This window comes from Arachis hypogaea, chromosome 19 (assembly GCF_003086295.3).
Source record: "Arachis hypogaea cultivar Tifrunner chromosome 19, arahy.Tifrunner.gnm2.J5K5, whole genome shotgun sequence".
In the NCBI taxonomy this organism is placed as follows: domain Eukaryota; kingdom Viridiplantae; phylum Streptophyta; class Magnoliopsida; order Fabales; family Fabaceae; genus Arachis; species Arachis hypogaea.
The window spans coordinates 51,777,302-51,791,120 of NC_092054.1; the positions used below are offsets into that span (position 1 = coordinate 51,777,302).

General features: G+C 34.6%; 1 protein-coding gene across 3 annotated transcripts in view; it reads left to right on the top strand.

The window, feature by feature from the left end:
- The first annotated feature begins 1,661 nt into the window (after positions 1 to 1,661).
- Positions 1,662 to 13,819, top strand: part of LOC112778344 (uncharacterized) — a 30,409-nt gene continuing 18,251 nt past the window's right edge. For 2 of the 3 annotated variants that reach the window (XR_011877877.1, XR_011877878.1), the window contains exons 1-3: positions 1,662 to 4,764; positions 4,852 to 6,494; positions 6,576 to 6,934. Coding sequence is in view for 1 of the 3 variants with exons in the window: in XM_072228051.1 (XP_072084152.1) it covers positions 6,968 to 7,096; positions 7,604 to 7,696; positions 7,875 to 7,976; positions 8,123 to 8,515; positions 8,586 to 8,633 (765 nt within the window). In the remaining 2 variants the exon portion in view is untranslated. Of the gene's footprint in view, positions 4,765 to 4,851; positions 6,495 to 6,575; positions 7,097 to 7,603; positions 7,697 to 7,874; positions 7,977 to 8,122; positions 8,516 to 8,585; positions 8,640 to 13,819 lie in introns of those variants that run through there. The other variant, XM_072228051.1, reaches the window with a different exon arrangement.

A 13,819-nucleotide genomic window follows, 5' to 3' on the forward strand; every position in this document is an offset into this window, starting at 1 on the left:
TCTCATATTTTAAATTATAAATATAAGTTTAATTGTGATGCACTATCTTAGTTTCAGTTTTAGAAGGTGGTGGTAATAGTGCACCACCCCTTTTGGTTCTGGCAAGAAGCCCGGTCACAGGGGATACCATCAAATCTGTCTTTTGATAGTAAGTTCATTTATGAGGTAGTTATATATTATGAATTTTGGACAATTTTGTGGACAATTTTGATAGTAATTTTGTGGACAATTTTATGATTTTAGGATAAAAAGGTACGCCTATTGTAAGAGAAAAATATTTATGCCTCCAACTATATATCCCTGTACTTGATTTGCTCCAACACAATCCTAAATCCTAATAACGTTAATGATGTCTTCAGATGCTTAATTAATTGGCATATTTTTATCAAAGGTATTCATGTAAAAAAATGAATTCTTAAGTTACTCATTGTTTCATTGCATGATGCATATTATACTCTAACACCATGGTTTTGTAAGATTAATTTTATTGGCACTGTACTTTTGAATTTTGGTCGTTCTAGTAGTTATATATTATGAATATCACTGGAGCTATATATATTGTACTTGTACTTTCACTCTGTGATGATTGATATAGAGCAGCAATGCCACAAGAGTTTTATTTAGTGCTGAATTCAGCACATCTCTTCCTTTATCACTTATTTATTGTAGAACACAATTTCTGTGGACATACTTACATTTTTAATTTATTTATTTTCAAATTTATGTAGACCACAGTGCACTATATCACAAAAATTTATTGTAGAATTTGTACATTAATTCATTTCTCCTCTTGGTATCATTGGTTTTGCTGTTTGGGTCTAGAGCCACTTCTGCGCCTGAACAAGACTCTATTTCTGCAAGTTAGCATCTAATCTTCATCTAAAATAAACTCTAATCTGCAAGTTACCATGATAATTTATAGAAGTTAGATGAGAACAAGGAAGAGAGACAGAGAGGATGAGTTGTCATATTTGGTGGCTGTTGGGAAATTCTTGTTTCTATTGTGTGTGGGAGTGTGACTTTGAGAATTGAGATGATAGAGCACCAGGTACTTGGGTTATACCGTTATACTATTGGTCTGTTTTCATTGCAACTTGGTGGGTCTCGAAAATACTATATAATATTATATTAGATTAAATTATTCAAGGTGGAGAAGAATATATATTATGCTCGTGGTGTCCAATTCATACACGCATGTCTTTGTTACATTTTTTCCCTTGTATCTTTTTAGTAATGAATCTGATTGCCTTTTTTCCCACGTATTATTATTATTATTACATTCTTTAGAACCTTATGTCTGCAAATCATTCATGTCTCCGCATGACTTGTTTTTTCTATACTTAAATTGCCGTTTTCAATTTTATCTGAAAAATCAATTGATTGCTAGGTTGGATTAATTTTTTTAGTAGAAAAGTATTTTTTAAATAAATTATTTTTATTGAATTTAAAATTTATTTAGATATATATTTTTAAAAAATATTTTTATTAAATAAAAATAAATTATTTATTTTTTTAAAATTAACAATACTTTATTTTAAGACATTTTGGTTCAATAGTTCAGTAGTTAATTATATGCATTTTGGCACCAGGTTCTGTATCTTCAAATTTTTAACAATAGGAAAAATCTTACAATACTATTGTATTGCATTGTTTCAGAAGGTATAAAAGAGGAAAAAATTCCTAGCTTAAATAAAAAGAAAAATCAGCTATTGTACCTACAGTTTATGCCAAAGTTAAGCAATCTCAATTCAGATTTTTGCCAATTTTAAGGTTAGTGATAATTACCTAACTTTTCTATTTACCTTTGTTAGAGATTAGTTACCTTATTTCCTAGTCTTTGATGTTTGATGCTTATATATTTTTAATTTATTCATTTTAATTAGGATATAAAATATCTATAAAAGGATCATGGACAATTCTAGAAATAGGAGATGGATGCAATGTGATACAATTAGTGAAGAGTATCTAGAGGGATTAGAAAAGTTTTTAGATCATGCCTTTCATCATAGTAATGGAGAATCAATTGCTTGTCCTTGTAAGAAATGTGTGTTACACTATTTAGTGGATCGGACAATGGCCTATGATCACCTTGTGGTTAATGGTATTATGCCATCATATGACACTTGGTTTTATCATGGAGAATTATTAAACTCACCTACTCCTATTGGAGAAACTAATTGTATAGAAAAAACTTTTAGGGGTGATGAGATGGTAGGAATGATAGAGGATGTTTATAATGGCTTTACCCAGAGCATAGATAATGACCCTTTAGAAAGTGGTGACGAGGAGCCAAACTTGGAGGAGCCAAATTTTGGAGCCAAACATGCGTCAAAAAATGAATCTCATCCAGAAGTGGAAATATTTGACAAGTTACTAAAAGATGCAGATGAAGAATTATATCCTGGATGCAAGAAATTCAGCAAGCTTTCTTTTCTATTGCAACTTTACCATCTAAAGCAATTATTCAAATGGAGCAATGAGTCTTTTGATGCGTTGCTAGGATTATTAAAAGAAGTATTACCCGATGGTGAGAAGCTACCTAGTTCTTATTATAATACTAAAAAGATGGTCAAGGGATTGCGCTTGAAGTATGAAATGATCCATGCTTGTCCCAACGATTGTATGCTTTTTAGGAATGAATTGGCTAATAAGAACATCAACAAATGCTCAGTTTGTGGAGCTTCTAGGTGGAAAAACAATAAGAAAAAAATTTCTGCTAAGGTTCTAAGGTATTTTCCCCTTAAGTCAAGGTTGCAGAGACTGTTTATGTCTTCAAAAACTTCTAAATTGATGAGATGGCATCATGACGAACGCAATAAAGATGGGACTTTGCGACATCCTGCAGATTCTGAAGCGTGGAAAAGTTTTGACAATTCTCATGAAGAATTTTCTAAAGATCCTCGCAATGTTCGTTTAGGATTAGCTGCTGATGGATTTAATCCATATAGTAAAATGCAAAGTAAACATAGCACATGGCCAGTGATTTTAATGCCATATAACCTTCCACCATGGTTGTGCATGAAGCAAGAGTTTTTTATTTTGTCGTTACTCATTCCTGGACCAACAGCGCCTGGAAATAATATTGATGTTTTCTTGCAACCTTTGATAGAAGAGTTAAAGGAATTATGGGATGTTGGGGTGAAAACCTATGATGTCTTTGATAAGAAGACATTCAATATGAAAGTAGCGCTCATGTGGACAATAAATGATTTTCCAGCATATGGTAACTTATCTGGTTGGTGCACTTATGGTGAATTTGCTTGCCCTTCTTGCAATATAGACACTCATTCTATAAGGCTCACAAAAGTCAAAAGTATTGCTACATGGGTCATCGACGCTTCTTGAAGTCTAATCATAAATATCGAAATGATGCAAGGTCTTTCGATGGGACTAAAGAATCAAGAGTTGCGCTTGGTCCAATATCAGGTTCATTAGTTTTGAATCAAACTAGAGGCATAAATTTTTCTCTTGGTAAGCTTGGTGAAGATGTTAGTGGGGTGATAAAAAATACATGGAGAAAGAGGAGCATTTTTTTCAATCTCCCTTATTGGGAAACAAATTTGGTGCGACATAACCTTGACGTGATGCACATAGAAAAAAATGTGTGTGATAACTTGATATATACATTGTTAGGTCTGGGTAAAAAGTCGAAAGATAACTTGAAGGCTCGGTTGGACTTGAAAGAGATGAATATAAGACCTAGCTTATGGCCTCAACAACGAGCTAATGGAAAGACATTTCTCCCTCCTTCTTATTTCTCAATGTCTTCTGCTGAAAAGAAGTTGTTTTATGAAGTACTAGAAAATGTTAAGCTTCCACATGGCTATGCATCTAATGTCTCTCGTTGCATTCGGAAACAGAAAATATCAGGGCTAAAATCTCATGATTGCCATGTTATAATGCAAGAACTTCTTCCACTTGCCTTACGAGGAACAGTAGATAAAAAGATGAGCTCTGTTTTGATCGAATTGTGCACATTCTTTCGAGGGATATGCAGTAAAAATCTTGAAGTGGAAAAATTAACACTACTTGAGGAGAAGATTGTCTTAATATTGTGTGACATGGAGAAGCTCTTCCTCCCATCATTTTTCACAATTATGGTGCATTTGGTTATTCATTTAGCAACTGAAGCTAAAATTGCAGGTCCAGTCCAATATCGCTAGATGTATCCAATAGAAAGGTGCGGATAATTATATATATTAGATTTAAATTGCAGGTTCAGTCTATTTTCATATATAGTAGAATAATATTAACTTATGTTATAGGTATTTATGCACTTTAAAATCATATGTTCGAAATCAAGCATGTCCAGAAGGTTCTATAACAGAGGGATATATTTCAAATGAGTGTTTGGCATTTTGCTCACTATATATGGAAGGTGGGGATTCAAGATTTTATTGGTCAACAAAAAATAAAATGGAGATTGAGCATGAGGCTGATCAAGAAGAATGCCTTTTTCCTTCTATTGGGAAACCATTTGGCAAAGAAGAAGCATTTTTAATGGATGATAAAACATGGTTGCAAACCCATCGATATGTGCTCTTCAATTGTGCTTCTAAAGTGGTTGAAGATTATAGAAAGTGAGTGATCATCTAGCTCTCTTTTTTGTTTACCATATATAACGTTATTAGTGACATATATATGGGTCACATGTACAGTGAACATATTAGTGAGATCAAGAGAACACATCGCAAGCGTCGCCTTTCTCCACATCAACTTGATCGCTTGCATTTTAATTCATTTCATGAATGGTTCAAGGATGAAGTAAGTAAAAGATTTAATTATTATTTTTTGGTTAATATCATGTTACTTTATCAAAAGTTTATAGCTTCTATATTATTTTCTGGTTAGATTAACAAGTTGGATATCACATTTGGTACCCAAGGTGATATAAGAACCCTTTCACGAGGTCCAAGTTACATTGCAAGACGATTCAAAGGTTTTGATTTGAACAATGGGTATCGATTTCGAACAAAGAAGCATGAAGAGTCCAAGGCAACACAAGATTTAGGTGTCATGGTTGTGTCAAAGGTGATTAGCTATGCAAGTGCAAGTGACAATGCTCCCAAGTCGGGAAACATCAATTATTATGAAAGATTGACTGATATTATAGAGTTAAATTACTTTGAAGAATTTAAGGTTGTCTTATTTAAATGTGATTGGGTTGACATAACCAAAGGTAGAGGAGTTAAGAAAGATGACTTGGGTTTCACACTAATGAACTTTTCACACTTAATACATACCAGTGATCAAGAGAGTGATGAACCTTTCGTATTTGCAAACCAAGCTCAACAAGTGATATTTGTGAAAGATCCTCATGATCATGAATGGTTTATCCTTAGGCTAATTAGTCCTCGAGACATATATAATATGGAAGAAAAGAAAATCATGCAGTTTGAGCAATTAATACAAAATGATAATGGTGACTTAACTTTGTTAGAGGAAATTTGTCACTTTGAGGATGGGAATAATGATTGGGTTAGAAGTGGGGTTAATGGTATAGTAATTGATCATGGACATTCACCAAATCAAACTGATGACAATTCTGAGTAAGTTAGGTAATATTTTGAGAACTTTTACATTTTGCATTCTCATTTTCTGTATTTTTCTTATTTTTATTTATTAAGTTTATATTTTTTTTATTTAGAGAGGTGTACTAAGTGACTTGCATTTTTCTGCACATGCTCATTTGGAGAGGTGTTGGTACACGCATGAAGAAGCAGATGCAGCCCTTACTTTGATATATAGCTCTTACTTTGATGTTTTGAATTTTGATCTTTGAGTTTGAAGGATCTTTTATGTCTTAAGATTGGTTACTTATTCTGTTTATTAATGTTGACCTAGGGAGTTAATATGTTATTTTACCTTTTTTTTTGATAAAGTTGGTATAATATAACTTGATTCACTTTACTCTTGTCCTGTTATTACATGGAAGCTTTGAAAACTCAGGTTAGAATCCTTGGGTTCTGTTTTTTGATACTTTTTTTCCTTTTTCATAATCTATTTTTTGTTTTGTTTTGTTAAATGTAAATGTTTTATACTTTAAATTCTACTGACTTTGTAGGATATGGATGCATCAAAGAAGAACTATAAAAAGTCAAATATTGAAGGAAGAAATTTGGAAAATAATTTAGAGTCAAATAAAAAGGGGAAACATAAAAAGAGAAAGAAAATGCATGAAATTGATGGGGAAGCTACAAAGAACTGGGAAGAAGAGGGCTTCACTAGTAGAAAAAAGAAGAGAAAGAGATTGGAAGAAATGAGTGCTTCAATGGCAAGCAAAAGACACAAACTTATTGAAGATAATGATCTTGAGAGTGCTGTCTCAAGTACAGATTTAAGAGTGCTTAAAAAGAGTCGTGTGAGATTTGTTGAAGAGGAAAATTATGCTGATGAAGTGCTGCCTTTTATGGAGCAACTATTGAATGATGAGAATGTGTCTCAAACTCCTAGTATTTCTAATAGTATAAATTCTTAGCAAGATGAAGAATTAGGTGATATTATTATTGCTTTAAATATGATATTATTATATTTTCATATTTCTTTTCACTGAATAATTGCATTTTTTTTGTTAGGTCATCCAAAAGCAAAGAGGGTTAGAGGACCTACATTGTTGAAAAAATTTGGAACATGCCTCATGGAAAGACAATTGATGTGCAATTTAATAACCGCAACCAAGCTATAAGAAAAGAAGGCAGAAAACTTGCTAGTTTTCTTGGTATTCTAGCTAGAACTCCTTCAATAATGCCTTTAAACATAGATGACTGGAGATGTTATGATAAAGAGGAGAAAAATAAGTTGCTAAAAATTGTGAGGGTAAGAATTTATTATTCTTAACGGATTCCAATTTAATTTTATTTGATTCATTAAGAAATTGCTTGAACGTTTTGTAGAAGAAGTTTTCTATCCCAATATGTGGTGAGGAATTTGTAAAAAGATCAATTGAAAAGAAATGGAAAGATTATAAATGTTACTTAAAGGGTATGTATTTGGGCAATACAAAACCAAAGATATTTTATTGAAGAATAGACCAGAACGAATCCCAAGAGATCAATGGATTGGTCTTGTCTCATATTGGTTCTCTGATAAAGCAAAGGTACTTTGAATCTGATAAGGATTGTCTTCATTTGTTTTATTAGCATTTTCTTATTTTTTTTAATTCTAATTCTGCCATAATTGCAGCAAATTACTTAGGGCAAAGTAGATTTTACTGAAACTGTATAGAATTTACTATTTTACTGAATTTAATAAGGATTGTCTTCATTTGTTTTATTAATATTTTCTTATTTTTTAATTCTAATTCTGCTATAACTGCAGCAAATTACTTAGGCCAAAGTAGATTTTACTGAAACTGTATAGAACTTACTATTTTACTGATTTGATAAGGATTGCCTTCATTTGTTTTATTAGCATTTTCTTATTTTTTTAATTCTAATTCTGCCATAACTGCAACAAATTACTTAGGCCAAAGTAGATTTTACTGAAACTGTATAGAACTTACTATTTTACTGAAATTGTATAGATATAGAAAATAGGAAAATAGAGAAATAATGGCAGGTGTGTGTAGTAGTGTATTTTACTAATCCATAATGTGTTTTGATAGAAACGTACTCAAGCAAATAGGATTAATAAAGCAAAGCAAAAAATGCCTCACACGGGAGGATCCAAAAACATTGCAACATTGATGGATAAACAGGTACTTATGCGTAATTTTTATTTCAGATATTTTATAAAATAATGCACTATTTTTTTCTGGGACCATTAGCAACGCAGCACAGTATATATAATATAAGAACACTAAAAATTTGTCCTTTTTTGAACCATTAGCAAAGCAGCACAGTATATATAATCTTTTGACTTTGTCATTTTGTTAGGCCAAGGATGGAATCGAACCTTTACGAGCAGAGATTTTTCTCAAAATTCATAAAAGGCGTAAGGATGGTAGACCATTGGATGAGGAGTCTGCAAAAGCAGTGGTAAAATTTATGAATTTGTATCTTCTTCTTGTTATGATTGAAAAGTATAAAGGAACTAAATCATGCATTTAGTTTTAAAATAGGAACATACATGTATCCTCCTTTTTAGCTTCACTCAATTGTGACATTTAGTTCTTTCTATATAGGAACTAATTGAAGAGAATTGGAATAATGGCGAGCTATCTAATGAAGAATCTAATAATGGTGTTGCTTGGGAAGGAGATGTTTATTCTCAAGTATTGGGAAGTGATAGAAGTGGTTACGTACGTGGTTTAGGACTTGGTCCAACACCTTTATTGTGGGGTAATAAATCATCTTATGGTAAATTTGCTTCAGATGCTTTTGCTAATGAGGTTGCTCAAAAATTACAACAAGAAATAAAGGTGCTAAAGGAGAAACATGAAGAAGAAATGAAGTTGATGAAAGAAAATCAAAATAAAATGTTGGCTGAATTGTCTTTTATGAGACAAGTTTTGTGTAAGCTTGTTTCATCAGGTTCATCTATGACTCAAGATTTCAATGAAAATTCTTTTATGCAGGTAATTTTTAAAATTTGAAATTTTTTCTTGTGAACTGTTTTTTTTTATTTGACACTACTACATTTATTAGGTTCCTGATGCTAATAGTGGTCATGAGTTAGCACCATCCAACACTTGAAATCAGGTTTGATGCTAATAGTTAATTATTTTCTTGAAAGATTATATCTTTATCTATTATTGTTTGAATCCAACACTAATTAACTAACTAATAATTATTATTATTGTATAAATTCCGAACATGCCTATGCAGGAAGTGGAGTTTGATTTGAATTTGAAATAGCATGTATTGAGGGTATAAATTAATTATTAATAGCACGCTCTAGCTAGCGCATTGTGCATATAGACAAAGAAGTCCAAAATTATCGGAAATTTTGCCTGGCTCTTTGGTGCACGAATTGTGAATCACACTTTTCACAACTCGTACCACTAACCAGCAAGTGCACTGGGTCGTCCAAGTAATACCTTACGTGAGTAAGGGTCGAATCCCATGGAGATTGTTGGTTTGAAGCAATCTATGGTTATCTTGTAAATCTTAGTCAGGAGGTCAATTATAATTATCAGTTTGAATTGCGAAAAATAAAAGAGCAATAATTAAATACTTGTTTTGCAGTAATGGAGAATATGTTAGAGTTTTGGAGATGCTTTGTCTTCTGAATCTCTGCTTTCTCCCTGCCTTCTTCTTCACACACGCAAGGTTCCTCATATGGCAAGCTGTATGTTGGTGGATCACCGTTGTCAATGGCTACCATCCGTCCTCTCAGTGAAAAGGGTCCAGGTGCGCTGTCACCGCACGGCTAATCATCTGTCGGTTCCCACTCATGTTGGAATAGGATCCATTGATCCTTTTGCGTCTGTCACTACGCCCAGCCCTTGTGAGTTTGAAGCTCGTCACAGTCATTCAATCCCTAAATCCTACTCGGAATACCACAGACAAGGTTTAGACTTTCCAGATTCTCAAGAATGCTGCCAAGGGATTCTAGCTTATACCACGAAGATTCTAATTAAGGAATCCAAGAGATATTTATTCAATCGAAGGTAGAACGGAGGTGGTTGTCAGGCACGCGTTCATAGGTTGAGGATGATGATGAGTGTCACGGATCATCGCATCCATCATATTGAAGTGCGAATAAACATCTTAGATAGAAACAAGCGTGTTTGAATATAAAACAGAAATAGTTGCATTAATTCATCGAAACACAGCAGAGCTCCTCACCCCCAACAATGGAGTTCAGAGACTCATGCCATCGAATAGTACAAAGTTCAGATCTAAAAATGTCATGAGATCCAAAATAAATCTCTAAAAGTTGTTTAAATACTAAACTAGTAACCTAGGTTTACAGAAAATGAGTAAACTATGATAGATAGTGCAGAAATCCACTTCTGGGGCCTACTTGGTGTGTGCTGGGGCTGAGACTTAAGATTCTCACGTGCCTAGGCTATTTTGGGTGTTCAACACCAGGTTGTAACCTGTTTCTGGCGTTGAACTCCAACTTGTAACCTGTTTCTGGCGCTAGACGCCAGACTGCAACATGGAACTGGCGTTGAATGCCAGTTTACATCGTCTATCCTTGAGCAAAGTATGGACTATTATATATTGATGGAAAGCCCTGGATGTCGACTTTCCAACTCAATTGAAAGCACGTCAATTGGACTTCTGTAGCTCTAGAAAATCCATTACGAGTGCAGGGAAGTCAGAATCCAACAACATCAGCAGTCCTTTTTCAGCTTGAATCAGATTTTTGCTCAGCTTCCTCAATTTCAGCCAGAAATTACCTGAAATCACAGAAAAACACACAAACTCATAGTAAAGTCCAGAAATGTGATTTTTATTTAAAAATTAATAAAAATATAATAAAAAGTGACTAAAACACATTAAAAACTACCTAAAAACAATGCCAAAAAGCATATAAATTATCCGCTCATCACAACACCAAACTTAAATTGTTGCTTGTCCCCAAGCAACTAAAAATAAAGTAGGATAAAAAGAAGAAAATATACAATGAATTCCAAAAACATCTATGAAGATCAGTCTTAATTAGATGAGCGGGGCTATTAGCTTTTTGCTTCTGAACAGTTTTGGCATCTCACTTTATCCTTTGAAGTTCAGAATGATTGGTATCTATAGGAACTCAGAATTCAGATAGTGTTATTGATTCTCCTAGTTCAGTATGTTGATTCTTGAACACATCTACTTTATGAGTCTTGGCCATGGCCCTAAGCACTCTGTTTTCCAGTATTACCACCGGATACATTCATGCCACAGACACATAACTGGGTGAACCTTTTCAGATTGTGACTCAGCTTTGCTAAAGTCCCCAATTAGAGGTGTCCAGGGTTCTTAAGCACACTCTATTTTTTACTTTGGACCTCGACTTTAACCGCTCAGTCTCAAGTTTTCACGTGACACCTTCACGCCACAAGCACATGGTTAGGGACAGCTTGGTTTAGCCGCTAAGGCTAGGATTTTATTCCTTTAGGCCTTCCTATCCACTGATGCTCAAAGCCTTGGATCCTTTTTATTACCCTTGCCTTTTGGTTTTAAGGGCTATTGGCTTTTTGCTCTTGCCTTTTGGTTTAAAGAGCTTTTGGCTTTTTCTGCTTGCTTTTTCTTTTTCTTGCTCTCTTTTTTTTCGCATTTTTTTTTCTCTGCAAGCTTTGTTCTTCACTGCTTTTTCTTGCTTCAAGAATCATTTTTCTGATTTTTTAGATTATCAAATAACATTTCTCCTTTTTCATCATTATTTCAAGAGCCAACAATTTTAACATTCATAAACAACAAATTCAAAAGACATATGCACTGTTCAAGAATTCATTCAGAAAACAAAAAGTATTGCCACCACATCAAAATAATTAAACTATTTTAAAATTCGAAATTCATGTATTTCTTTTTCTTTTTCAGAAAACAATTTTCATTTAAGAAAGGTGATGGATTCATAGGACATTCATATCTTTAAGACATAGACACTTAGATACTAGTGATCATATAGTAAAGACACAAACATAATTAAACATGAAGCATAGTAAACGAAAAACAGGAAAATAAGAACAAGGAGATTAAGGAATGGGTCCACCTTAATGAGGGTGGCGTCTTCCTCTTCTTGAAGAACCAATGGTGCTCTTGAGCTCCTCTATGTCTCTTCCTTTCCTTTGTTGCTCTTTCCTCATAGCTCTTTGATCTGCAGTCAATTGTTCTACCACTGAATTATGGAAAAACAAAAGCAATGCTTTTACCACACCAAACTTAAAAGGTTTGCTCGTCCTCGAGCAAAAGAAGAAAGAAGTGGAGAAGATGGAAGAGATGGAAGTGTGTGAATGGGTGGGTTTGGGAGGGAAATGGTTTGAATTTGAATGGTGAGGTAGGTGGGATCCAGTGGGGTCAAGGATTTAGCATCCCTGCTCCAATTAGGCGTACAAAATGCCCTTACTGTGCAATCCTGGCGTTTAACGCCAGACTGCTGCCTGTTTTTGGCGTTAAACGCCCAAATATAGCCTATTTCTGGCGTTTAACGCCAGACTGATGCTTGTTTCTGGCGTTAAACGCCAGCTTGGTGCTTGTTTCTGGCGTTAAATGCCAGACAGATGCTTGTTTCTGGCGTTTAAACGCCAGAATGATCTTCCTCCAGGGTGTGCTATTTTTTATGCTGTTTTTCATTCTGTTTTTGATTTTCCATTTGTTTTTGTGACTTCACATGATCATCAACCTAAAGAAAACATAAAATAGCAATGGAAAATAAATAGATATAATTAAATAACATTGGGTTGCCTCCCAACAAGCGCTTCTTTAATGTCAATAGCTTGACAGTGAGCTCTCATGGAGCCTCACAGATAATCAGAGCAAGGTTGGGGCCTCCCAACATCAAACTTAGAGTTTGAATGTGGGGGTTCAACACCAAACTTAGAGTTTGGTTGTGGCCTCCCAACACCAAACTTAGAGTTTGACTGTGGGGGCTTTGGTTGACTCTGCAGTGAGAGAAGCTTTTCATGCTTCCTCTCCATGGTTACAGAAGGAGAACCTTGTGTCTTATAGTTTGCGATGTCTGCAAACCACAGAGCTTCCTGAATAGCAAACAATTGCTCATCCGGAAAGGTTTCAGAGATCTCAGTAGGAGGGAGGGATGCTCCTGCTACTGGTTCTATCCGGGACAGGTGATCAGCTACTTGATTTTCTGTCCCTTTTTAGTCTCTTATTTCTATATCAAACTCTTGCAGAAGCAACACCCATCTTATTTCTATATCAGTGTACACAATCACTTTTGATCCTACTAAGTAGGATCTAAACTTGTCAATGGCATAAACCACTGCAAGTAATTCTTTTTCTGTGGTTGTGTAATTTTTCTGGGCATCATTTAAAACATTGCTAGCATAATAAATGACATGCAGAAGCTTGTTATGCCTCTGTCCCAATACTGCACCAATGGTATGGTCACTGGCATCACACATTAGTTCGAATGGTAATGTCCAGTCTGGTGCAGAAATAATTGGTGCTGTGACCAGCTTAGCTTTCAGGGTCTCAAACGCCTGCAGACACTTTGTGTCAAACACAAATGGTGTGTCAGCAGCTAGCAGATTGCTCAGAGGTTTTGTAATTTTTGAAAAATCCTTTATAAACCTCCTATAGAATCCTGCATGCCCCAGAAAGCTTCTGATTGCCTTAACATTGGCAGGTGGTGGTAAATTTTCAATTACTTCAACTTTAGCTTTATCCACCTCTATTCCCTTGTTTGAAATTTTATGCCCAAGGACAATCCCTTCAGTCACCATAAAGTGACATTTTTCCCAGTTTAAAACTAGGTTGGTCTCTTGGCATTGGTGCACGAAATTGTGATCTCTGGTAATGCCTCCAAAAAATTGGTGCTCTAATCTCAATTCATAATTTGTCACAACTTCGATACAACTAACTAGCAAGTGCACTGGGTCGTCCAAGTAATAAACCTTACGTGAGTAAGGGTCGATCCCACGGAGATTGTTGGTATGAAGCAAGCTATGGTCACCTTGTAAATCTCAGTCAGGCGGATAATAATTGGTTATGGAGTTTTCGAATTTAAATAATAAAAGAAGGATAGAAATACTTATGTAAATCATTGGTGAGAATTTCAGATAAGCGCATAGAGATGCTTTCGTTCCTCTGAATCTCTACTTTCCTGCTGCCTTCATCCAATCAATCTTACTCCTTTCCATGGCTGGCTTTATGCAAGGGCATCACCGTTGTCAATGGTTACTTCCCCTCCTCTTGTGAAAATGGTCCAAATGCTCTGTCATAGCAAGGCTAATCATCTGAGGTTCCCGATCATGCTGGAATAGGAT